At 45.6% G+C, this 27,498-nt stretch overlaps 1 protein-coding gene across 7 annotated transcripts in view; it reads left to right on the plus strand.

Annotated features, from left to right (window-relative positions):
• The window catches only part of ZNF385A (zinc finger protein 385A), a 280,797-nt gene that overhangs the window by 181,119 nt on the left and 72,180 nt on the right, over positions 1-27,498 (plus strand). For all 7 annotated transcript variants that reach the window (XM_029595142.1, XM_029595145.1, XM_029595147.1 and 4 more), the window contains one exon: positions 8,557-8,722. In XM_029595142.1, the coding sequence (XP_029451002.1) occupies positions 8,557-8,722 (166 nt within the window). The remainder of the gene's footprint in view (positions 1-8,556; positions 8,723-27,498) is intronic.

The raw sequence follows: 27,498 nt of genomic DNA on the forward strand, positions 1-27,498 counted from the left end.
CTCATTCACCTTTATCAATAAGTTTATTAACCCCTTCAGATAAAAGAAGCAGATTTGTGAGACAAGACTTCCCTTGGGTAAATCCATACTGACTAATTAAGCCATGTCTTTCTCTATTACTCCTGGGGAAATTTTACGCAAAAAACCTTAAAATTCTGCACACAAAAACTTAAAATTCTGCATACTTTATATTGGTCAAAATAAAATTTACATGACAGTCTTTAAGTGATTAAATTTTAAATTAATATAGGAAATATATATTAATTAAAGAGCAGAATTTTAAATATTTTGAGCAGAATTTCCCTAGAAATTCTCTGCAAGAGTGTCCTTCCACTCTGTCTCCCTGCTCCCCTTTCCACTTTTCCCTCTCAGGCCCCAACTCCTCCACCTGCCAGTATCTCTCCCCTCCACCTCTAGGCTCAACCCCTTCCACTCTATCGCCACTCCCAGAGTTTGACCCCATTCTCAATACTGCCCCTCACACAGGCTCCCTCTGTCCCTCTCTCTCACATACACACATGCTCCCTCTCTCTAGGGCACATACACACACACCCTCATACAGGCTCCCTCACTCTCTTGCACACACACATCCCCTCATACAGAGTCCCTCTCTCTCGCACACACACATCCCCTCATACAGGGTCGCTCTCTCTTGCAAACACACCCATACAAGTTCCCTTTCTCTCTCACACAGGCTACCTATGTCTCTCTCTCACATACCCCTTCACACAGGCTCTCTCTCACACACATACACAGTCCCTTCACATAGGGTAGCACCCTCACATACACACGATCCCATTTTCATACACACGAGCACCTAATCTCTCACACACATACACACTCCTTCACAATCTCCTCATATAGGCTCCCTATCTCTGGCACCCACACTCAAGCACCATCCCCTTGCTCTCTCACACCCCCCTGTTTTTCCTCCTGCTTTCTCTCTCACACCCTTGCTCACCCCCTTGCTCGCACTCTCTCTCCCCTCCCCCTTCCCCTGCTCTCTCTCACATCCCTCCTCTCACTCCCCCTCCCCATCCCTCCTTCCTCACACCTCCTCCCCTCTCTCATACCCCCTCTGCCCTGCTCTCTCTCACACCCCCTACCCCTCCTCTCTCTCACACCTCTCCCCTCACACTCACACCTGTCTGTACACACACTCACTCTCACCGGGGCCTTCGTCTTCACTGCGAGCAGAGTGTTTCCTGTGGCATGCCAGCGCATTCATCTTCGCTGCGAACAGTGTGCACTCCGTTCACGGCATGCCATGGTCTCCTCTGCCATTTTCTGCACAGAATTTGGAAGTTCTGCACTCTGCAGTAGTCCTAGAGGAATTGTGCGCTCCGCATAGCACAGAATTCCTCTAGGACTACTATATGCTCTGTGATTATGATCTTTAACATAGTTTCCACTATTTCTCCCAGCACTGAAGTAAGGCTCACTGGTCTATAATTTCCCGGATCACTTGGAGCCTTTTTTGAGAACTGGGCTTACATTAGCCACCCTCCAGTCTTCAGTTTCAATGGATGACTTTAATGAGAGGTTACAAATTTTAATTAATAGATCTGAAGTTTCATTTTTTAGTTCCTTCCTGACCCTGGGGTGCATACCATCCAGTCCAGGTGATTTGCTACCCTTTAGTTTGTCAATCTGACCTACTACATCTTCCAGGTTCACAGTGATTTGGTTTAGTTCATCTGACTCATCACCCTTGAAAACCATCTCCGGAATGGTATCTCCTCAACATTGGCATTAGTAAACACGGAAGCAAAGAATTAAATTAGTCTTTCTGCAATGGCCTTATCTTCCCTAAGAGCCCCTTTAACCCCTTGGTCATTTACTTGTCCAACGGACTCCCTCACAGGTTTCTTGCTTAGGATATTTTTAAAAGTTTTTGTTATGAGTTTTTGCCTCTATCCATCAACTTCATTTTGAATTCTCTATTAGCCTGCCTTATCAGTGTTTACACTTAACTTGACAATGTTTTTTCCTATTTTCTTCAGATGGATCCTTCTTCCAATTTTTGAAGAATGATTTTTTTGGCTAAAAAATCTCTTTCACCTCTCCTTTTAACCATCTGGTAATTGTTTTGCCTTCCTTCCACCTTTCTTAATGCGTGGAATACATCTGGACTGCGCTTCTAAGATGGTATTTTTAAACAATGTAAACAATACCAATAGAATAATGTACTGGTCTCTTTTTTACATACAGCACTCTGTCGCCAAAATACTTATGTAAGACCCTCTATTCACGAGTAGGCATATATTGTACCATCTCGTTTGTCATAGGGGTCTGAATTACTTTTAATAAATCCTGCATACCTTTTGTTTGCTTAGTTTTTCAAGTTATCTTAAAATGTCTTATACGAAAATTATAGGGAACTCCCAACTAATACCGCACAACCGATAAGGAATACTTATCCACAGTGAAAGGGTCCCAAGAGTCCCGACATGGCCATGTTTCCGACCGCAGTCCTGCTACAGGGGAAATACTTTTTTTGAATGCGGGCTCTAATTTCACCCGCCGTCGGGTGAAATTAGAGCCCGCATTCAAAAAAAGTATTTGCACAGATGATATCGCCGCATTAACGGTATTGAGAAGGATCGTTGAATTGGTGACCCGTGATTTCCCCTGTAGCAGGACTGCGGTCGGAAACATGGCCATGTCGGGACTCTTGGGACCCTTTCACTGTGGATAAGTATTCCTTATCGGTTGTGCGGTATTAGTTGGGAGTTCCCTATAATTTTCGTATAAGACATTTTAAGATAACTTGAAAAACTAAGCAAACAAAAGGTATGCAGGATTTATTAAAAGTAATTCAGACCCTTATGACAAACGAGATGGTACAATATGGGGCGGATTTTAAGAGCCCTGCTCGCCTAAATCCGCCCAAATCCGGGCGGATTTAGGCGAGCAGGGCCCTGCGCGCCGGTGAGCCTATTTTACATAGGCTCACCGGCGCGCGCAGACCCCGGGACTCGCGTAAGTCCCGGGGTTCTCCGAGGGGGGCGTGTCGGGGGCGGGCCCGGTCGTCGCAGCGTTTAGGGGGCGTGTCGGCAGCGTTTTGGGGGCGGGTCCAGGGGCGTGGTTACGGCCCGGGGCGGTCCGGGGGCGTGGCCGCACCCTCCGGACCCGCCCCCAGGTCGCGTCCCGGCGCGCTAGTGGCCCGCTGGTGCGCGGGGATTTACGCCTCCCTCTGGGAGGCGTAAATCCCCCGACAAAGGTAAGGAGGGGGTTTAGACAGGGCCGGGCGGGTGGGTTAGGTAGAGGAAGGGAGGGGAAGGTGAGGGGAGGGCGTTAGAGGATTCCCTCCGAGGCCGCTCCGATTTCGGAGCGGCCTCGGAGGGAACGGGGGTAGGCTGCGTGGCTCGGCGCGCGCCGGCTATACAGAATTGATAGCCTTGCGCGCGCCGATCCTGGATTTTAGCGGATACGCGCGGCTACGCGCGTATCTACTAAAATCCCGCGTACTTTTGCTTGCGCCTGATGCGCCAGCAAAAGTACGCCTATTCGCGCTGTTTGTAAATCTACCCCTTTATGCCTACTCATGAATAGAGGGTCTTACATAAGTATTTTGGCGACAGAGTGCTGTATGTAAAAAAGAGACCAGTACATTATTCTATTGGTATTGTTTACATTGTGGTGTATTGGAGTACATAGTGTGTGTGTGGGTATTTGTGTGATTTTTAAACAATGTCCATGCTTGCTGAACATTTTTAACCTTTGCAGCTGCACCTTTCAGTTTTTTTTAAACTATTTTCATCATTTTATCAAAGTTTCCCCTTTTGAAAATTTAGTGTTAGAGCTGCAGATGTACTTATTGTCCCCCTTCCAGTTATTAGTTTAAATTTGATAATGTTATGATCACTATTGCCAAGTGGCCCCACCACCTTTACCTCTCTTACCAAATCCTGCATTCCACTAAGAATTAAATCTAAAACAGCTCCCTCTCTCATTGGTTCCTGAACCAATTGCTCCATGAAGCAGTCATTTATTACACCCAGGAACTTTATGTTTCTAGCAAGTCCTGATGTTACATTTACCCAGTCAATATTGGGGTAATTGAAATCTCCCTTTATTATTGCACTGCCAAATTTGTTAGCTTCCCTGATTTCTCTTAGCATTTCATCATCTGTCTGACCATTTTGTCCAGGTGGACAGTAGTATACTCCTATCACTATACTCTTACCCAGCACACATGAGATTTCTACCCATATAGATTCTACTGAGCATTTAGTCTCTTTTATTATTTTTATCCTGTTGGACTCTATACCCTCACCAATACAAAGTAGAGAGCTGTCAGTATTAAACAGTCCACATATTCTTCAAAGTAATATGCAAAATCTGTCGTTTTATTTAAACGCATTCAAGTGGCTACTCCAAGGTATTCGATATACAGTTCATAAGTTTTCAACCAGGTCCCCCGACACGGACCGTGTTTCGCTAAGAGCTGCGTCGGGAGGGACTGAGAATAGTGTATAGTTTCAACCACTTAAACTCAGGTCCAACTTCAGACTGACAGGAGACTGGCTCTCCTGTTTAATACTGACAGCTCTCTACTTTGTATTGGTGATTCATATTTGGAGAGCTGCTTATCTCCTTTTCCTATATTGGACTCTATACCCTCCCAGACATAAAGTGCTACACCCCCCCACCAAGTTGATCCTCCCTATCATTGCGATATAATTTGTACCCTGATATAGCACTGTCCCATTGGTTATCCTCCTTCCACCAGGTCTCTAAGATGCCAATTATGTCAATCTCATCATTTACTGCTATAAACTCAAACTCTCCCATCTTACTTCTTAGACTTCTGGCATTGGCATTCAGACATTTCATAGTGCATTTTTTGTTTGTATTAACAACCTGCTTTTCAATTGATAGGGATAATTTGGAATTGTTTAGCTCAGGTGATTCTTTACCTATAGGCACATGGACTACTTTTGCTTTTATTGGACCCTCTCTGTTGGGATGCCCTAACTCTCCTGTTTCATTAGTATCCCTCAAAGATACATTCCTCCGAACCATGCACTGCTGAGTGACTTTCGGCTTTCCCCCTTGTTCTAGTTTAAAAGCAGCTTTATCTCCTTTTAAAAGTTAGTGCTAGCAGCCTGATTCCACTCTGGAGCCTGTCCTTTCGGAAAAGTCTCCCCCTTCCACAAAAGGTTATCCAGTTCCTTACAAAACTAAATCCATCTTCCCTGCACCACTGTCTTATCCATTCATTGAGACTCCGGAGCTTTGCCTCCATCTGGGGACCTGCACGTGGGACAGGGAACAATTCAGAGAATGCCACATGGAGGTTCTGGATTTCAGCTTTCTACCTAAAATCCTAAATATGGCTTCCAGAACCTCCCTCCCACATTTTCCTGTCATTGGTGCCTACCTGTACCATGACAGTCAGCTCCTCCCAGCACTTTTATATTTATGTATTTATTTATTTATTTATTTATTTATTTATTTGAAAAGTTTTATATACTGTTATTCGGAAAGCCATCATAATGGTTTACAAAGAGAATAAATTTTAACAAAGAGGTTTTTAGATATCAAAAAAACATGTTGTAATTACAATAATGATAAACATAAACAAGTAAGTCTCTGCAGATATAAGGTTGAATGTGGAGGGAGGTTAGTAATGTTGAGAATTAAGGTTATGAGTTCATTTGAGAGTTGGTCTGTGTAGATGATTGTGGATCCAAGAAGATCGAAGTCTGCCACCTTTGCACCAGGCAGGTAAGTTTCCAGGCGGTCCTCACATCCACCAGCCACCCAGTTATCTACATTTCTGATAATTGAATCACCCTTCCCTCCTGGGCAGTAGCCCTGGGAGATTTGTCCTCAGTGCAAGAGGACAACGCATCACCTGAAGAGCAGGTCTTTGCTACAGGATCACTTCCTGCTACACCAGGTTGATGCTGTCCAACCGGGAGACCCTTCTGATCCAAGGCAGCACCGGAGCTGCCAGACTGGATTTGGGACTTGACTACTATGTCCCTGAAGGTCTCATCAATGTACCTCTCTGTCTGCCTCAGCTACTCCAGATCTGCCACTCTAGCCTCCAGAGATTGGACTCATTCTCTGAGAACCAGGAACTCTTTGCATCAGGTGCATAATAGTCTTTCACCGGTGGGTAAAAAAATCATACAAGAGACAGTCGATGCAAAAGACTGGAAAGCTCCCCTCTTGCTGCTGGACTGTTGCCTTCATTTTAATTTTGTTGAGTTCCTAATTAAGTTTAGGTTGCTAAGGGAGTTGGAATTAGAGTACAAGATGTGCTAAATAATTGTGGGCCTGGCAGTTTCTTCCTGCTCATTTGGGTTTCTAGTTCAGTCAGTAGAATTACAGTACTATGAGCTTTCATTCACAGCTATTGAGGGGTTTCCCCCATTTTATAAATCTGCCATTCCATCTAGCCCAGCCACTGCAGCGACAGTTCTGTGGCTAAAGGGCACAGACCACATGTAGTTCTGTCTGGAACCTGATGTAATTATGCTTTCATATAGCCAGTAGGGATCACTGTGTATAATGACTGGGACTTCCTCCCAGAGGTGGTGAGTGTTGCCTCTGCTGCATCCCAAATCTTGAACAATCTGAGAAATTCTGAGTCTCCTGCACACAGCACTTGTCATTAGGCCACTGGCTGGCTCTAGACTGTCTGTTTTAGCAGTTTTCTTTTGAATGAACATCCGGGCATTGGTATCATTAAGAGCGCCTGTTATTTGTTAATTTCCAGCTTGTGTTGGTTTCCCATATGTCCTGTGATGCCACTGTTCCCACCACACTAGATCCATGCAAAACCTGACAACTTCACATTTTGAACAGATGGGCAAATTCAAACAAGGGTAGAATTTCAGGATAGCAAGTTTGATGCGGTTGTATAGAAAAATTCTAAATAAACAAACCGTGCTTAAATCCAGCAGGAGCTATGTGAAGCTGAACTCCAGTAAATAACTTCAAACTAGGACTCAACACTCTGTGGGCTGCCCTGCCTTAAGGAGGCACTAGGCTGATCCCAGCCCTCCCTTATTTCAGCAGCAGATGCTGCCTTTCACAAGCCCACCCTCACTTCCAACACCTGGCATATGAATGGGTGGTGGGCTGCTCTGGGCCCAGCCCAGTTTGTACAGCAGCCTGTCTTAGTGTCTTCTGCAAAATATTGTCTAAAAGCTACTTTCAGTCCTGCAGGAAGGACTAGGAGAAAGAGAGAGAGACAGACAATCAGACAGACTGCCGCAAGACACCCTTCCCAGCCTGAGAGATTTCCTGGAATCCTGCCCACCGCCCTACACACTTACCACACACACAGCTTGTTGGCATGGCAACCAGACTGATAGCCACAAGACCCCCCAACCTGAGAAGGACAATCAAGCGAACCCCCAGCTTGAAAGAGAATGCCACAAGACCTCCCCCCCCCCCCCCCCCAGCCTGAGAGAAAGAGACGGACTAACACAAGACACTCCAGCCTGAGAGAGAGAGAGTGATGGTTTCATGGGCGAGGGAGAGAAACCTTCACTCCGGACAGAGGGCGTTCTGTCTTCACCCAACCCCTGTACCTCGGGCAGTGGCAGAGACAGCTGCTGCTTGCAGGACCCTTGCCAGTAAATAAAGCAGACAGAACTGGTAAGGAGGGGGAGGGGCAGGTGGAGGAGTGCTGCAAAATATTCTATGAGAATTTAAACCCTGAGATTGAATAAAGTTACTGGGATGGGGACCGTACGAATCTGATAATGTCAGATACTAGCAAAGGCAGGGAAAGAGAAGGATGCGTAATCACCCAGTGGCAGAGTTCTGCAGTGCACGAGGTAACTTCTTTTTCAGGAAGGTTGCTGCTAAAATGTGAACCTTATGAAACTATGCCCTGCATGCTTTTCTTTATGGTCTGACAGTTTTGTCCTGTTACTTTGGGTTTCTTGTCCAATTGGAATCGGCACTCTGATTTTCTAAATGTAGAAGCTTATAAATTACATGTTTGAGTTGTTAACAACTTAATGTTAACTAGTTTCAGTAACTATTACCTTGCAATCTGATTATTTTTGCAATAATAAAAAATATTATTGTCTAGGGTGCTTTTCCTCACTTTTTCCAAAATGTCGGGATTAAAGCTCGACATATTTCCCCTGATCTCCTGTAGATGGTGGTAAATCTGGGCACCTATCTGTCTAAAGCAGGGATGGCGAACGCCGGTCCTCGAGGGCCGCAAACAGGCCAGGCTTTCAGGATATCCACAATGAGCACGCATGAGAAAGATTTGCATCCAGTGGAGGCAGTGCATGCAGATCTTTCTCATGCGTGTTCATTGTGGATATCCTGAAAACCTGGCCTGTTTGCAGCCCTCGAGGATTGAAGCTCGCCATCCCTGGTCTAAAGGCAGCCAGAAATCTTTTGTAAGTAAGGTACCTGGAAAAGGGCACTTCAGGAAGACTTAACCCATTTTAGGTTTTATGAGAAAAGTAATTGAGTACTGTATAAAATATTGCATTCAAAAGGTAATATTAACAGCTTAAACTGTAAGGTCACACTTAATTGACTGATCTGCTTCCTCTTGTCACCGTGCAGAGCCAGGCTGAGGCACACTACAAGGGGAACCGCCATGCTCGCCGTGTGAAGGGGATGGAAGCTGCCAAAAGCAGGCAGAAGGAAGCTGGCAACCGTGATGGTGAAAAAACCACGTCCATAGGCAGCCCGACCTCCAGTGTCAGTGAGACTGACTCTGACAGACCAGGTGAGGGGGATGGGGCTGGGTGGGTTTCTTCTAGGTAACCATCAGGGTCCGACACTTCCCTTATTGTTTACAGTTTTCTGGGCCCGAGCTTGATGGGACTTCTGGATTTCTGCTGTTCTTTACCCTATGAAAAAAGCTTTGATAAACCAAGTCCAGTGCTCCATGCTTATTCTGCTTTTATCAGACACTTCAAAGCAGATTGTGTTCAGGTACTGTAGGTTTTTCCCTATCCCCAGAGGGCTCACAATCTAAATTTGTACCTGAGGCAATGGAGGGTGAAGGTGACAGGAAGCAGCAGCGGGAGTTGAACGCTGGCTGCCCTGGTTTGACGTCTGCTGCTGTAACCATTGGTCTAGTCCTCCACTCCATTTGTTGAATTCATTTTATATAATTTCTTGTGGGGGTTATTCCTCCCAGAATCCTGAATAGTGATTTGCAGCAGACAGAGAAACATTTTGAAAGTTGACAGATTGTGGAGGCCTCACTGGGCCGTGGGCCATTTGGTGTGTTGAGAAGGGATACATACACAGAGTAGTGTGGGGGTGAGGGAGGGAGGTGACAGGAGATCGAATGGAGTCTGCACGTCTTGAGCGCCTGTTTTTCTAACTCGCGCACAACCACCTCTCCTGAGCACCCGATACTATGTTATAATGAGCTACTGTGCTAGAAAGGGTGTGCTAGGGAGAAATTGTGTGTTCCTAGCGCTTAAATTCATCGGGCGCCCAGGAGAGGGAAGTGCACAAGGTGTCTGTGTATTTTGTGTAGCTAGGGAGTTTGGGGCACCGATGAACTTTTCTACCTACGTTTTGTGCAAGCAGATTTTCTATAGAAAAGAACATGAGTAAAACTGAAAATGCATTCTGTACGCATTTTATCCAGTCCTACCCAGGAATGCCTCCCCTAAAGAATGCGGCTGGAAGTATCAGCGTTTTGAAAGACTGTGTGCACTTTTAACTCTATTCAGACGGGATGATTTTTCGAAGGCCAGTTTACATGGAGAAATCTCTGTTTACCATTACAAACAGCTTTGAAAGTTTTCTTCTAAGGAGGTAATTTTATAACTACCTGCATAAGAAATTCGGAAGCCCCAGGCTCCCCTCGTGCTGTGCGCACAGACTTAACTCGCGGGTATGATTTAACGCCAGCTCCAGAGCTGGCGTTAAATTTGCCGTGTTTAAAAAGGATGCGTTGGGTGCCCAGCGATTTTCTGCGTCTGGGGGTTAATAGCTAATAGCCTCACCTACATGGAATTTTACAGGAGAAGAGCACTTTTGGCTATGCATTTGTTTGGGCGCGTGTTTTGGACGCGCTAATACCCTTATTGCATTGGGAGTTAGCCTAGGGCGTCCAACCACGCGTTAAGCTGCGCACTGGGCTGGGCACACGTTATTACATCGGAAAGTATGTATTTCTTCTATACTGAGCCGTTAGCCGGAGAAGCGCTCTCCCACTTGTGTCTTTATTTCTCATGCGGTATAGAACATGTTCAGCCGTTTTCTGAGTGTCTTGTTTCACCAACTTGAAAACGAACATTCAAGGATCTGAAACACACACACACACACACACACACACACACACACACTCTCTCTCTCTCTCTCTCCCGCTCTCTTGTAGACCACATCAGAAGAGTGGAGGAGTATATGTCCTGAATTTTACAGTAATATGATGTGCAGATGTTACTGTAGGGGGAGGTTTAAGTCCACTAGAACAAGTGGGTTGGCGTGCAGCAGCAGCTGTTATATACACAGCAACCCACATACATACAGATATAGACACACAAATACAAATGCAGACACACACACACACACTTCTTTAATAGCGCTTGGGTTGTATATAGGAGTCCCTCTCTGTAACATATGTTGCTTTTAAGAAATTGACATTTTGCAGTGTTACGGTTGAAGGCAGTACTAGAATGAAGGCATTTTTGCATTTAAGGCAAATTTTCAGGATTGCACCCCCTCAGCCTCCCAACTCCTGTGCTCTCACCACTCCCTTGTCATTCTGTCCCCTTGCTCTTTTCCAGTCTCAGTCTAGTCTCCGGCTAGCTGCAGGGCAGGCAAAGCCGGGGCGGCAGCCCAGACAGGAGCGGCAGCAAAATGATTCTCAGTGCACCCTCCTCCTGCCTCCCAGGTCTCCTTAGCAAAAAAGGCAGCAGACCGAGGGAGAAGCAGCAGCCGCACTGAAAAAAAGTAGTTCCTCCCAGTCCTCGATTAAACAAGTCAGGAATGCGGCACACGCCTCAGCCGAGCCTATAAAAAGGGGGGAGAGAGAGAGAGAGAGGTAGCCGCATCTGGGGTGGTTCTTTTCTTCTGCTGGCCCCTGCCTGAGGGCCAGTGTCTAGAGCTGCCCCTGCCCCACCGAGATGCTCCTCTCTTCTGCTGGCTCCTGTCACAGGGACCAGCTGTCAGAGCACTAAGCTGGCCCAGTGCAGGAGATCGGCTACGTTACTGCTGCGGTCCCAGGGTCATCTTTAATTCAGATTGTCATTGATTTGCGCCCCCTTTGCGTATTATGCCCAAGGCTGGGAGCCTCATTCAGCTTGCACTTGTCTCAGCTTGTTGAGAGCGTTCCACAGGATATGCTGCATGGCATTTCTCCTAGTGTCGAAATGCTAAGTTAATCTCCAGAGTCTTATTTTATATTAATAGCAGGGTGATGGGGGGGGGGCAGGGAGGGAGTGAAACACACAGCGCTAATGAAAAAGAAACGCAGCAGCCTGCAGGTAGGACTTTGTTGTCTGTCACGCAGCAGCTTGCTTTCCTTGGGGAAGGGGGGGAGAACAGCTAATGAGGGCTGTGACACGTTGGCAGCGGATGGCAAGCAGACGAGCCGCTTGGCAAGCAGGGAGAGCCAGGAGCTGCCGCATGCAGCGTTGTCTCTGTCCCCAAAACATTCTCTGCTGGCATGGAGCACGGGGAAGCAGCTGCAGCATCCCGGGACTTGCATGCACTGAAAATCGAGAAGGGTCCTGATTGAGCAACGGCTAATTAAAAATGGATTATGCTTGTAAGAGGATTTACGACTGGGCAGGGCAGGCAGGACCCATGGCCCAGGTTCTGTTTTAATCTGCTTCATTCTTTACAAGGCCTGCTGTCACCAGCCCTCTCTGCAGTTCATTCCAGATCTGTACCTACGTCCATGCCATGCTTCATAGCTCGTGCTGGTGCAGTCTGGTTTGCATCTGGTGTTTTCGATATAGGTATTTTGTCACTAGATTTGTTGACATTTTGATCTTCCTAGTGTGGAAATTGGGGGTCAAAGCAATCTGCAAGACACCTAGTGCCTTTTGCTGCCACTGATGAGTGACATTAAGAGGAGGAGATTGCTGCCCGCAAGCCTCCTCTCTGTACACCCCTTCCAGTCCCAACTCCCATGCTCCAGCAGGGCTTAGGTACAGCATTCCTCTGCGCCCGGGCCCACCCTCAACTAGTGACAAGCAGAGGCACTGGGCTGTCACTACCTCGCGCTCTCTGCAGGGTCAGCCGCCAGCCTCCACCCTACTATTCGCTTCTCCCCAGTGCAAGCCTGTTGGCCGTTGCCCACTTGTGGGTTAAGGACATTAGCCTGATGCCCCATGCTTGACTTGCGAAACTCGTCTTCTGATGGTGCAAAGACTCCTGGACATTTTATCTGCCGCTCAGCCAGGGGGAGGACTCTGTCCCCAGCCCACCTGGAGCTTGGTACTCGAGGGGGGGGGGGGCAGATCCTGCTGTGATTATGTGACCGCACCAGAAGCTCCTCTGGGTATGTGGGGGATGGGATTCCTCCTTCCACCCCTTCCTCTCTCCCCATGCTGTCAGCACATCTGCAGAGACAGTAGATTCGGCTCTTCCTCTTCCTGCTGCCAGGGGCCTCCAGAGCCCGCTCGTTCGTTCCCACTCGTTGTCATTGGCAGTATCGATCATTTGCATAGGCTGCACTGTGCTGAATTCATAAAAGAGGCAAGACCCAGGGATTCCTTGTGGCTTTCTCCTCCTGCAGCAGCTGGAACCAGGGAGATCCTGCTTCTTCCTGCCCCCATCTCCACTTCCTGCCATAGGGACCTGAGAGGTCCCCGCAGCCACCGTTTAATGATGGATAGGGACCTTCATTTTCAGTTTTTATTTTTTCCCCAGAAATGTATCAGTATTTATTATAAAATAAATGGGTGAAAATCAGTAGAAAAAAATGACTCATTTTTCCATTGATTTTCTCCCATTTTTGTTCATTATAATAACCCAGAAAAATAGAATGTAAACTGAAAACAAAGGTCCCCGGTGATGGAAAAAACAAAGGCAGTGCCAGTACCGCAAACATGAATACTCTATCACTCTCCGTCTGCCTCGGCTCTCCATGGCAGGAGCAAACCAGCTCTGCCAGCTCCAGAAGGCTGGGGATCACCAGAGATACTCTTAAATAGTGGCTTTCAGAGTATCTCTGGTGATCCCCAGCCATGGAGCGCCGAGGCAGATGGAGAGAGAGACTCACCTGTGTGCAGATAGCGCTTCTCAAGAATCCATGGGCCATCTAGATATGATGGCAGGCCAGGGCATTGTTCGGAGCATGGCTGGTTCTAGGCATTAAGGAGAATTGTAGGCAAGTATCTTAAAGTGTTTCACGATGAGGGACTGATGTAATAAAGTGCACTAGGCGGCATGCACATTTTTACAATTTTGCACACTTTCTTTTTGTGCATGTAATTTTACTCACTATGTAAGGACTTTAGTGCACAAAATCCAAATGTGAGTAAAAATGGGTGCACAAATAGGCTCTCCTTTCATGTAAATCCCATGTTAAGAAAGGCATTGGCTATTACTCTCCAAGGCAGGGAGGTGCATTAAAGCTGAAATTTAACTCCCGAGTCAGAGGAAGCTTAACTCACATTTCTGGGACTAGTCTTAGTCTGTGGTGCTGTGCCGGACCCGGAGTTCCTGAGTGCGATAGGCCCGGACTTGGGTCTTCTGGGTGTGAGGTGGACCACTGCACCCAGGAGCCGCAGGTCTTGGCATAGCACCATAGACTAACACTAGCCCCAGAAATGTAGCATAGGAACATAGTATTGTTGGCAGAAAAAGATCAAATGGTCAAATCCAGTCTGCCCAGCAAGTTCCTTATGGTAGTAACTGCCCCCTCCCCCCCCCCCCCCCCCCCCCCCCCGTGCAGGTTACCCCCATGCCTTATTTTAAGGGTAGTAATATTTACAATCAAAACCAAGTAGTTGTCAAACCCATCTCAAAATTACTGCTAGCAACATTTTTACAGGGTGAGCAGCCTTCTTGGTAATTCAGACGATGCTGCTTGAACCTGCTTTGCTTTTGGACTTGGCTGTAGAAGCAGTCCTGTGCCTTATCTCTAATGTCAGCATATCAGTACCCTAGATCAGTGGTTCTCAACCTTTTTTCTCTTGGGAAACACCTGGCAGATAATGCTTACAGGCGTGACACACTGACCACTTGACCATCACAGGGCTAAATACAAACATATACTCTGCATCCAAAGGAACCCACCCCCCGTACCCAAACAATGAATGCAGAGCAGAACTAGGATATTTCAAATAAAACTCGCTATATAAAAAAAAATTCTAATTCTGGTGCTATCACACTAACAGCAACACAAACTCCCTTACTACCAGGGGCACTGTAAAATACAAAACCTGAAAAATAAAACCTCTCAGCATGTGTGTAGCAAACCTTTCATACCATTGCAACACTAACTCCCAGAACTCAAACAGCAGTAGCCCTTCCTATGGAAAGGCAGCAGTGCAGCACCAACGCATGGCCTGTTGAGAATAAGAAAACGCAACAAAGAAGATTGATACAAATCCCTAACTACTAATAAATACCTCACACCTCAGTCACACATACAGATCCAAACTTACCAAATCAGAATAAAAGACCACAAATTACAAATATGGAGACACAAACTGGAATGGAAACCTGAAAAAGCCACTCTGCATGCAGTGCAAACCTGGAGAGCTGGAAACAGAAATACATTTCCTCATACACTAAGCAAAGTACAAAGAGAGAAGAAATGCACCTTTCCCAGACTGACATCACTCCCCTTCCATGCCTCCATCATCCTTCACTTTTCACAGTTACTTCCTTTCAATCATCTGCTCACACTCATATCCCAGCCCAGCATTCCTGATCCTCACATCCTCTTCCCTGTGCTCCCTCTCTTCCCCTGCTTGACTCTCCCTACCCTGACCTCCCCCCCCCCCCCCCCCCGTTTCCCACCCCTTCCTGCTCAGGAGCCCCTACACTCCCTCTCCATTCCACCTTCATCTTCCCAGCATCCCCAACCTCCTTTCCCTCACCCTCCACAGGGTGAAGAGATCAGCAGCAGCATCACTCCAAGACTCAGTAGGGGAAGATAAAATTTGTGTCCCATCAGGCCCAAAACAGCAGGAGCTGGCGATGTCTCTCTCTAATCTGGGTGAAGGAGGAAACAGCCTCCCACTGGGCCAGAAAGAAGGAAGGAAGTGAGAGAAACCTCCCATCAGGCCCAGTGTAAGAGAAGTCAACCAACTCCCACCCGGGCTGATAAGGAGGCAGCCATCTGCTGGCCCTACGACTCACCTCCCAGGATCTCCCGACTCACCTGTTGAGAACCACTGCCCTAGATGATAAAAGTTGGGACCCAAGGTTGGCTGTCTTCAGAGTCTAATACCTTTTTCCCACCCACCCCCTCACCATCAAATTGGAGAGCAGTGTTGCAGTTGCACCAAAAGCATCAAGGCTAACAATCCCCCATGCCTTCTGTTAAGGGTAGTAACTGCCACTCTGTGCAGGTTAACCCATGCATCCTTTTCTTCATCATCATCCACAAGCCTTTAGGGATCCACAGTGTTTATCCCATGCTCTTTTGAATTCATTTAGGGGCAGATTTTAAAAAACTTACATGCACGTAAATCGGTTACGCGTGCCGGGCCTATTTTCAAAAGGCCGGCAGCGCGGGTAAAGCCCCGGGACGCGTGTAAGTCTCGCGGCTGGAAAAAATGAGCGGTCCGGGGGCGGGGCGGGGCAGGCCGGTCCAGGGACGTGGCCAGAGGCCTCTTCAGGGCCGCGGTGCCGGGGGATCGCGTGCCGGCACTTGGCCGGTGCGCGCAAGTTACACCTGCCTCTGGCAGGTGTAACTTCCACGACAAAGGTACGGGATGGGGTTTCTTTAGGGCTGAGGGGGGCGGGACAGGTAGGGGAAGGGAGGGGAAGGTGAGGGAGGGAACGGAGAAAGCCAGCTGGTCTCCCCGAGGGCTCGGCACGCGCAAGGTGTACTAGTGTGTACCTCCTTGCGCGCGCCGACCCCTGATTTTATAGCATGCGTGTGGCTGCGCGTGCATATTATAAAATCGCGCGCACAAACATAGGCCGCGCGCGTACATTTTTTAAATCTGCCCCTTAGTGGTTTTGTCTTCACCACCACTTCCTGAAGGGAATTCCAAGCATCCACCACACTCTTCTTGAAAAAGTATTTCCTGATGTTGGTTCTGAGACTTCACCCTTGGAGTTTCATTTCATGACCCTTAGTTCTACAGAAAGATAGTCAAAAGGCTGCTGAGCAGGAAAGTTATCCGAATAACTTTATCCAGTGGTTTCTTAAGCCGATAAGTCTGCTGCTGAATATATACAGCTAAATTTAATTGGGTACTGTTAGGCCAGGTATTTTTCTGACCAGACTTACCTGGCTAATTTTAGCTGGCTAGCGCTGATTATCAGCACTGACAGGTTAAAATTTAACACACCCCTAGAACACTTCCATCACCGCCCCTCTTTATCCAAGTATATAATGTGTGGGTAATGAGTTACCCAGACAAAATTTAGCCAGGGAGTGGGGGGGAAAATGGTCAAATCTCAGCTTTTCTTTGGGTAACTCCAAACGTTATCCGGACAGAGTTTTTGGATATTGACCTCTCAGTTAACTTTTATTCCATCTCTGATCTAAGAGTCCAAGACTGAAAAAAAAAAAAAAGCGACCTAGGCGCTAGGTACCTAAATCTGGGATCCCTAAGGCAAAGGACTCTGCCCTGGAACCCCCAAGTCAGAAGGATTCTACCCTGCCCTGACCCCCGACCTTCCCTTTAATACTCTCCCCCTGTCTACTCACTCACTTGCTCATCCCATCCATCTACTAACCCATACACGATTTCCTAATCCCTTCCACCCATCCTCTAATCTGCCCCCACCCATTCACTAATCCCCCAAACCCTACTCACCTAACTGCACCCCCCCCCCCCCGAACCCATCTGTTTATTCTCCCCCCCCCCGAACCCATCCACCACCCTACCCCACCTCAGGTCACGCCTAGTGTGCCTTTTCAATTTTATGTACACAGATCATGTTTTATGCATGCTGCTTATACTGAGGTCGATGTAATAAGGCTGAGTGCACATTTTTTTTTTAACTCCCAGTGTATTTGCATACCATTAGCTTACTGCATTTGAAGTTAACTTTGTTTTTTTCAGCACTGGAATAAAGAAAATGTGTGCTAAAAATTGAGTGCACATTTTTTAATCACAGTTTATTACATTGGTCCTGCGTGACTTAGGAGAAACACGCTTAATTAATAGATGGTAGGTGTTACCGGGGCCAGCAGAACGAGCTGGCAAGATGGGGGAGATCAGCCACGGTGTGCCAGCCCGCCCCCATCAAGGGACAGGGCAGCAGCACTCTATACTGCTGCTGTAGTGGCAGAAACGTACACGGCCACTGGCTCGCAAGTGTGTCATCGGAGAAGGATCCTGGCAAGCCAGCTGGGTCATCCGAGCGTGCCCCGTCCCTCCCGCGGCCATCTCTGCCTCCTGACTGCCCATGGTGCTGGTTAGCATGGTGAAGGGCCTGGACATTACCCTGCCTGCTCGGTGTATTTTTGGCCATAACGCACGGTACGCAGAAGGTACAGCTCTCTTTTAAAGCACCATAGAGGATGGGGGTGGGGGGGGGGTCTCCAAGGCCTTGAAAGGAACAATGTAGAAATCATTTTTCCAGCTGTTTTGTTCTCGAAGAGTGAAAACTTAGCAAACGGGGTGCTGCAAGGCGAACCCCCCCTCCAGCCCTCTTGCTAGGGATGTGCATGCATACTCTTTATGTGTTTGTGTGTTCCCTGCACGGTTGCCAGGATTCCAAGTTTTCCATTACATCAGTCAAGAAATAATAAGTCCACCCAGCAAATTTGTAGTGCGCTCATAATGACAAGGCTGGCAGAGAGTGTGTGGGGGGCTGGCGTGCTTCACCTGCCAGAGTTGTTAAGTTAATTAGGCACCACGGAGAGATGTCACATACTGCGGGAAAAGAAAGAGACAGAAACGTGCAGTGGTTAGGGAAGAGTTCTTCGCTTCTCTATGCAGAAAGAGAGAGAGAGACCAGGAGATCCCCCTTGGTAGCCTGGATCAAGAGACAAATTTTGGCAAACATATAGCCTGAGTTTGAGGGGGTTTGTTGAGTTCTAGAAAGATTAATGGCGGTCATCAGGGCAATCTCATCCTTTCTCCCTCTGGAGCTGTACCTCTTCAGCACCACGAGATCTGACAGAGAAGCACCTCTTTAGATCCTGTGCCATCACTAATTTATGCAGTCTTATCTAACACACTGGAGCGTTGTTTTAGGAGATCATCCCGAGTGAGGATTCTTTTTTTTTAATATTTAAAATTTTTTATTATCCAGTATAATGTAAAGCTTACAAACAGTATGTTAAATAGAGATGAGAACAGCAGAACAAACCTATAGGCAAATACAGAACGTTTGTTTTGCCTCCTAAGTATAAAATACATAACAGTTCCAGTGCAATATCTTCTCCTCAGGTTTACAGATACCCATATATAGAACTGCCATGTCCCACTCTTCCCTATTAATCCCCCTCTCCCCCACTCCCCTTGCCATTTCTCAGAACCTCCCCATACTATCAGTTACGCTGTTCTATCTGTGCTCTGTATTGAATCAGCGGTGTCCACATCCTATAAAATTTGCATATGGTGTCTCGCCTATGGGCCGTTAATTTCTCCATATGATGTATTTGTCTTAATTTGCCGTAGAGCTGCGTGAGTGTGGGTGGGTTCGTACATTTCCACTGAGCGGCGATCACTAGTCTGGCAGCATTAGTAAGATAATAAAACATTTTCTGTTTTTCATCATCTAGATCTGGATAGGGGAGGCCAAGTAGCCAGAACTCCGCTTGTAGGGGGAACCTGAACTCCCCACACTTTATCCACCAGTCCTTGACAAGCACTCCAAAACCCCTGCAGCTTGGGACATTGCCACCACATGTGCCAATAGGTACCTCTCTGGGAACACTGTCGCCAGCAATTAGGTGAGCGGCCTGGGCACCATTTGGCTACTCTCTCTGGGGAATAGTGCCAGCGATAAAGACGTTTGTATTTATTCTCCATCATGGATGCGGACATTGAAAATTGGCCTAGACCCTGAAAACATACCTCCCAGTTGTTGCGATCCCGGTGAGGGCCCGAGTGAGGATTCTAATAGACAATGTTCTAATAATACGATGAAGCCTACGCAAAAATCCGCATTTTGGAGCTAGGGATTCCCTACAGGTCTGGGAGATTAAGCTGTCTCTGGGGTGACACAGTACTTATGGATGCACGCAGTGTTTTCTGGAGCAGTTTGTGTCTTAGAGAGACATGCAGGAGGTTGAATGGTTTCTCAGGGAGATCTGCAGCATAATATGGCTTTTAGATCATGGATTTAAAGAGGTTCTGATCCATCTTGCTTTGGTCTCATTTCTGTTTCATTCCTGGAGAAAGAAGTAGTGTTTGAGAGCTCTTTCCCCTTTTCACTATTGTGAATTACAGTCCATGGCTGTAGAAGGAGCATTACTGTGCTGCTTGCAATCAGAAGCCTATGCAGAAAGCACACTGGTAGGCAAGTGAAAAACTGATGATGTAGCAGCAAGAAGTGCTATAAAGTGTAGACATAGTTTAAAAATTATATATGTTAGGTTAGAAGTGAGATTCCAGCTGGGGAAATAGGATAAGTGCATTATCTTCTGCTTTTAAAGTGGATCAGATTTATATTTAATGTATAAATCCATTTTTTTGGGGGGGAGGGGAGGAAGAGATGCTTAGATCTGAGCTCCTGAACCCCCCCTCAACCTCAATCCATTCTGTAAGTTAGTCATCCGTCAGCGAATTTTAGCCATTTTGCTTAATATTGTCTGTCTGCAATTGGAGGATGATGTCCAAAAAAGAAACAGACGACCGATCTCAAGCATTTCACCTTTTAGTAAGCTTGTGAATGATGTGGTCGAGGACCAGGCCGAGTCTGAGAAATCGGGCCAAGAGGTAATGGGCACAAATTTAAATCCTCCTGAGCCTGCTCAAATGTCAGTGATTACTGAAATGCCATCAAAAGAGCGGAATTTAGAGAGTGATCCTGCAATATCCAGCATGACATGCAAGCAAATAAACAGAGATTCACCATGTTGGTGGATCTGAGAGGGGAGTTCTTTGGAATTGGCAGGGCGCGATGACGAACTCGACACGCAGATAGAGGCACAGGCTGAGGAGTAGAGCCACGTCAAGGGGCAACAAACAGAATAGCATTCTGAATGGCAGTGGCAGGTAAATTAGAGGACCTTGAGAACAGGTCACGCAGAAACAATCTGCGCTTCCAAGGGGGGGGGGGGGCGGTGCCGGACAACCCCCACCTCAAGGACTGCAGAGCAACTGTCACTGCTATCTGCAAAGAGCTAGCCACCCATGAGGGTTTCACAGGAGCAGATCCTCTGGAAATAGATCTGGAAAGGGCACATAGGATTGTGTGGCCTAAGCTTGGTTATCGGGCACATGACATCATTGTATGCTTTCTTAATTACCGCGTCAAGAAGCAGATTTATCAATTGGCACGTAAAAAGCCTGAGTGGTCTTGGGACGTGAATAAAATCAGCATTTTTGCTGACATAGCTTCCACAATCTTACATAAGCGCCAAGAACTGACAGAAGTGACCAGGTTGCTCCAATCGGAGAACATCAAATATCATTGGACCTTTCCATTTGGCTCACCTTTTCAATTAAGGGAAGCATCACATAGGATTCACCACATGTCTGAGACTGTTGAAATCTTCAGAGCGGCAGGCATAGTGTTGAACTTCTCGATTTCAGCTCTGGTTGTTTCTCCTCCCCGCAAGGAAGTGTTTCCACGATGGCATTGAGTCAGAAAAGGGGTCGGAGGCTGCGTCGCCTTGTTGAAGTCCTTAACGTAAGGAACTCAGTAAATCAACTTTAATATGCTTCTATCATCTTGCTTCACTCTTAGATATTGCTCTGCTTTCTATTTTGTATATTGCTGATACAGTCTTTATCATATGATTATTATGCACAAACTACAGTCTGAATATGATTTCTATACATCTGGTGAGGGTCTTTTCGATCTTGATGCTCATTCCACCCATAAAGGTGTGGGATCTGCTTGTTAGGAGTTGCAGATCATATAAAGGGGGCATGGGGAGGGTGGGATTGGAGAGGGGTAAGGGTACAGAAGTGGGTTGGAAAGGAAAAAAGCAAGGAGCTAGAGGGGAAAATTTCTGGACTCCATTAGATCGAGGGTTTTCTTGGAAGTGTGACGACAGTAGTAGAATATTGTGTAACCTATGACTCTGTGTAAAATATTGTCCCTTAATGTTAAGGAATTAAATTCTTTCCGAAAATATCAGCCATTGTTTAATGAGTTGACTATGGCCAAAGCTTCCATTGTGTTATTCCAGTAAATCCATTTAAAAAAACGGTATGAATACTTGCTGGCAGCACGGGAGTATCTATTTAGGTTTTCTTCATCTTGTTCTAAGGAGGGTAAATATACTGGTGTATGTATAATGTTTGCTTGAGATTTTATTTTTGATTTACAATTCTTTGCGCTAATCCAAAGAAGTAGATATTTGCTATAAGAACAAATTGTGGGAGATACTTAATACACCTTAGTTTTCTATTTATGCCCCTAATCATGATCAGGTTGTCTTCTTAGCCTCTCTGGAGGAATTATTGTTATCCCATGGTGAGGGACATTAATTTTCAATTTGGGTGCCGGGTAAATGATAACTCATCTTCAGTCTGCCTAGGGCTGAGAGGGCAAGAAACAATTGTTAGAATCCAGCCACCTTCCCAGACTCTTCGGCAGCGGATGTTCACCATGTGGCAGGAGCCGCCATTGCATGCTCTGACGCGTGTTGATACTAGGACCAGCTAAGAGACGCTTAGAGCATGCGTGCACATTGGTGTGTATGATTTGGCGCACGTTGGCAGGAGAGTCAGGTATCTGCCCCAATCATGATGTCACATGCTCAAGACTACTTAGCCTGCCTGGACTTGGCTTCATTGCCTCAGCAAGAAGGTCTCCTAGTCCCTGTTCGTCCTGGTTCCAGTCTTCTGTCTTGCTTAAGCACTCCAACCTGGTTCCTGCCTTTGGCTCCATCCTCATTCCATCTTCTCAGCTTTCAGCTTTGCTTCAGTCTTCACCTGTGGCTCTGCTGAAGTCTTCAACTCTGCTTCAACCTCAGCCTTGTCTCAAGCCATAAGCCTTGCCTCAAGCCATCAGCTTGTCTCAAGCTGTCAGTCCAGTCCTTGCCTTGCTTCAGCCGCAGCCTGGTCTTTGTATAGACTTTTGGACTCGGTCATAGTCTGGCCTGTACCAAGACTTGCTCACCCACCGCTGGATCTCTATCTACGAGGTTTGCGTCACGGCTAAAGGGGCTCACGCATACGCAGTTTGTTATGACAGTTTGTCCTCTCTGATGAGTAGATGTAATTTGGTAAAATTACATGTCTGGTGCCAGCATTATTTATCCACCAGAGACTATACCTTTTTTTCCAAACCTCATGGTACATACTCACATATTGATTTTTTCAATAATGGGGTGGTCAGATCACAGTCCTGTGTAGATTTGTATTCATTTTACCAATCTTTCAATAATGGGGTGGTCAGACCACAGTCCTGTGTGAATTTGTATTCATTTTACCAATCTTGACACAGGTAAGAGTTTTTGGCATCTGAATGATGCTTTATTGAAAGATGAGTATTATTGTAAGAGGTTGGCTGATGATATTCAGGAATCTTTCTTCTCAATGGCCAGTGTAATATGTCTCCAGCTACACTGTGGGAGTGTTCCAAAACAGTTATAAGAGGGAAATTGATTTCATATGCCTCTTTTAGGAAAAAAGAAAAACTGAAAAGAAAAAAGGAATTATTGGATAGAATTGATTGTGTTATCTCACTCTCCCACAAAGCCACTCTTCTTTTTCGACTCTCAAACAATTAAATACAGCTAGAGACGAGTTGGCTACTCTTGACTCTGAAAGCATTGCACATCAGTTAGAACTAACCCGCCAAGCATACTTTGAAAGTGGGGATAAGGCTGGGAAGTATTTGGCCCTCAGATTGAAAACCGTGATAACTCAGAATCACATAACAAAAATAAGAAACTCAGAAGGGAAAATAGTTATGACTAATTTTGACATTAGACAATGCTTTTCACAAGTTTATGGTGAGATTGCTACAGTTGAAATTCTTCAGGTTATTAAAAACTTGAAAGCAGGCAAGTCTCCCGGTTTAGACAGATTCAGTGCTAGCTACTATAAAAGATTTGCATCTAATATTGCTGCCCCCTTGGCTGCTATGTTTAACTGCCTTAGAGTTGTGGGGGGTCACTGTACCCTGGCATAATGTAGCTGGAATATCTATATATTGCTAAAACTGGGCGGAGCACGACTGTATGTGAGTCATATAGACCCATTTCGTTAATCAATCTAGATCTTAAAATTTTAGCATGAGTACTATCTATGCGCCTTAACTTAACTATGCCACTTCTAATGCATAGTGATCAAGTGGGTTTATCCCTCAAAGTATGGCTATAGATAAAGTAGGTAAGATTGTAGACCTTATTTGGTGGGTAAGAAGAAAAATATAGCTTCACTTTTGCTAACCACTGACATTGAAAAGCATATGATGTGGTGCACTGGTCCTTTTTATTCAAAACTTTGGAGAAAATGCAGTTTTTGGACTTACTTTATGGGTTTGATCAATAAGTTATATTCTACTCCCCTTACCTGTGTTAAAGTTAATAGGGGTTATGCTGAGAGCTTTAGGGTAAGTAAAAGTATGATACAGGGATGCCCGCTATCTTCACTTCTCTTTGTGCTTTTCCTGAATTATTTTTGCTATCAGAATTAGAGGGGCTTTTGAGAAACTTGAGGTCCAAATAGGAGGCTATAATTCTAAACTGTTATTATTTGCTGATGATATTTTATTTACATTGACTAATCCTGACCACTGATTGAAGGGGGGTTGTGAGGAAATGAAACGTTTTAGTGCTGTATCAGGATTTAAATTAAATTGGGAAAAGTCGGAAACTTTGAATTTGACTGCGTCAGAACAAATGGTTGTAATACTTCAGAGGAAATATCCTTTTCAATGGGCCAAACAAAAGATTAAATACTTAGGGGTATACCTTAGTAACAAAGTGGAAGACTTATTTACTTTTAACTATGTACTTTTGGTGAAGACGATTATAAGGGATCTGGTTAATTGGGAAAGGCTTGGCTTTTCATGGCTGGGGAAAATAACAATTGTAAAGATGAATATTTTACCCAGATTCGGCTATCTATTCTTAACTCTGCCAATTGCAATATCAGCAGGTATTCCAAAATCCTGGCAGAAGAAAATGTTTATTTCATTTGTCGGAGGAGACCGCCTAGGGTTTCTAGACTCATCTTGTACCAGCCTGAAATTAAGAATCTGTTACATGGAAGGGGGAAGATTTTTCAATTTTTGAGGCAAAAATATGGTGTACAAGATCATGATCATCTTTCCTTTGCTCAATTAAGGCACTTTTTTGACTATGAGCATTAAGAATTCTTTGTCCCTTGGAAAATCACTCTTTGAAATGTTGTGTGACAAAGCTGATGTTTTGAAAGGAATTACTTCAAAGTTACATGGGGTGCTTAATTCTGAATTACAGGAAACTCCGGGGTTTATTAGATATTGGGAGAAGGATAATGAGTCCGTCTAACCATATTTGGTGGACATGTAGAATATTCTCTGCCTTCTGGGAGTTTATAGCCTCCTGGTCATCTAAGGTACTTGGCGTGAATGTTTCCCTTCAAGCTAAATGTACTTTGTTGAATGTCCCAATTTGGACCTTGATAATACGCAACAAAAATTCTTAATACAAGTGTTTTTAGCTGCCAGGTGTGAGATTGTTTTGGCTTGGGGAAGCATAGCACCATCTATATCTACTGTTTTAGATCGTTTGTTTAAGATCTACTGATTGCTAAGATATCTGCTATCCGACAAAATCGATTATCCGTCTATGATAAAATGTGGTCACCCTTGGTGGCTTTGCTTGCAGAGCAACAATCTCAAAGCTTTTGACGATCTGTTAGGGTTTGTTTAAATGATACTCCATGGATACTTTCACTATTTTATAAATATGTCCTCTATCGTAATGCTCTCATGTTAGATGCTAAAGATGTTTCCATTATTATTGCTAATATCTTGTTGATAACTGTCACTCTGTTATCTTCTCCCTGCCAATGTATCGTTCCTTGGGAGGGAGGGTGGTGTGGTTGTTGGGAAATTGTGACCTATCTTTCTTGTATTTTGATTATAACACTGTTGTACTTATTGTTTTGTGTGTCACAATAAACTTTACGTTGAAAAAAGAATCTTTTTTTCTTGAAAAGTTTTCTAATTGTGAAAAATTTAAACAGCAGCGGGAATTCATTATTAGTAAATGAGCAAATGTCACACTCATGCCACTTAACACCACGCTCACTGAAGGTGTGCTGCGTTCTTGCACAGGCAGCGGAGAGAGACAGTTTTATTCCCCTTGGCAGTCAGTCTGCTTGGAAGGCACAGTTTGCCCAGAACAAGCACACTCCATCATGTCACAGAATCTCGACAAGTTGGTGAAGGGAAATCAACTGTAAGAGGAAACAAATATTGCTTATGACAAGCTAGCAAAGCACCAGACTCAGCGGTCCATCAAGCATCATCTTTATCCAGCCTCTTTACACAGACAAAATATAGAATGCAAGGACTGAAAATGCTGGAACCTTCCCGATCCATCTTGTTTCTAAATGGACTATTTTTCTCTCTATCCCTAGGCCATGGGAGTAGCCAAGGGATAACCTGCACAGAGAGGTGGTTATGACCCTAACAGCAATGGTATGACTTTGTTGGGCTACGAAGAAGTCATTAGGTAACGTGCAAGGAGTGACCATGGTAAAACTCAAACTTCAGTGAGCATGGGAAGGCTTTGGACAATGGCTTCTCTAGTTTTTGTGGCTGTGTGATTATTGGAAAGCCATGGAAGGGGACTTGGGTGTTGGATAGAGGATGAAGACAAAGCCTGCAATAGCCTACCAGTGGATATGATAAAAGCCAGATGAGAAACATAGACTGGAAAGCAGTGGTAGGAAAGGGGTCAAAAGATCAGGTAAAAGACATAAAGGGGGTAGGGAGCTGGCATTGGGTTAAGTTTGGACATTAATATGCTCATCTACCCAAAATGGCAGAAAAAGACTAACTTGGCCTATCCCGTCTGTCCAGCTGCAATTCTTCTTTCATTTACCATGTTGTTGTGACCTCTGCTTCCCATATTCAGTTTTAGCTCCTAACAATCACAAATTGAGTCCCAGTTTTTTTTTCCTGCAGTAGAAAGTAAGAAGGATTTGATTACTTCCAGACTCAACTTTTATAATTCATGGGCTTGTGCACTAAAAGTGCAGAGCTCTTCCTCTATCCTTCTCTCACCTCACTTTCTCCTTCTGTCTCCTGTCTCTCTCCCTTCCCCTCTCTCTCTGTCTCCTGCGCTTTTTCTTCCTTTCGCCTCACTCCACCCTCTGTTCCTCCATCGCTTTCTTCTTTTTCCCTCCCCTCGTCTCTCCAGCTCTCTCTGCCTCCCTCTATCCCTCCCGCTCTCTTCACTTTCCGTGTCTTTCCCTGTTCTTCTCCCTCTCTCTAGCCCTCTCTTTCTCGTAGTATTTTTGTTTCACTTGGAATTAAACTTTAAAGATGCTGAGAGAAACAGAATTGTGATTTCAGCGCACGTGCTCTCTGATTGAGTTACTATTTGTTCCGCTTGAGGTGGAGAGCCCAACCTGTGAAAGACTGATATTCCTTTTACCCACACCTCCCCGACACCTGTCAGCTCCTGGGCATGTTTTCCATCACCCCTCCTCACACCCTACTTCTGGCACCTCATTTTAAGGCTCTCAGCCTTTTCTCTGCATTCCCGTCGTTAGATCTTGGTGGTGAGCACAGGAGGAACACATGGAAATATTTGTTCATAGAAAGGGCGGTGGATGCATAGAAGTGGTGGGGGTAAAACTAGTATCGCATTCAAGAAAGTGTGGGACAAGCACAGAGGATCCTTAGCAGTGTAGACACACAAGTGAAGCTGCCAGAGATCCTTTAGGATCTGTGATATTTTAGTAGGAAAAAGAAAAGGGGCAGACTAGATGGGCCTTGGAGGTCTTTATCTCACATTACATTGTACTTTTCTATTATCCTGTGTATTATTGGAATCATTCCTTATTGAATATGGAAATAAAGAAACCTCTCATCAAGGAGCTGTCATGAATGCTTTTGTTCTTATTTATTCCCACCTGTCTCTCATCAGGGAACCATCCTGCAGAGATTCCCACTTTATTCCTTCAAATCCAGCTTTCATCAGGGAGCTGTCATGCATGGTTTCTCACTTTGCTCCTTTCCATCCAACTCTCATCAGGGATCCATCATAAATTGCCCCTCTTCTTACTCCTTTCCATCTGGCTGTCATTGGGGAGCTCTCATGCA

This window comes from Rhinatrema bivittatum, chromosome 3, assembly GCF_901001135.1.
Source record: "Rhinatrema bivittatum chromosome 3, aRhiBiv1.1, whole genome shotgun sequence".
Taxonomy (NCBI): Eukaryota; Metazoa; Chordata; class Amphibia; order Gymnophiona; family Rhinatrematidae; genus Rhinatrema; species Rhinatrema bivittatum.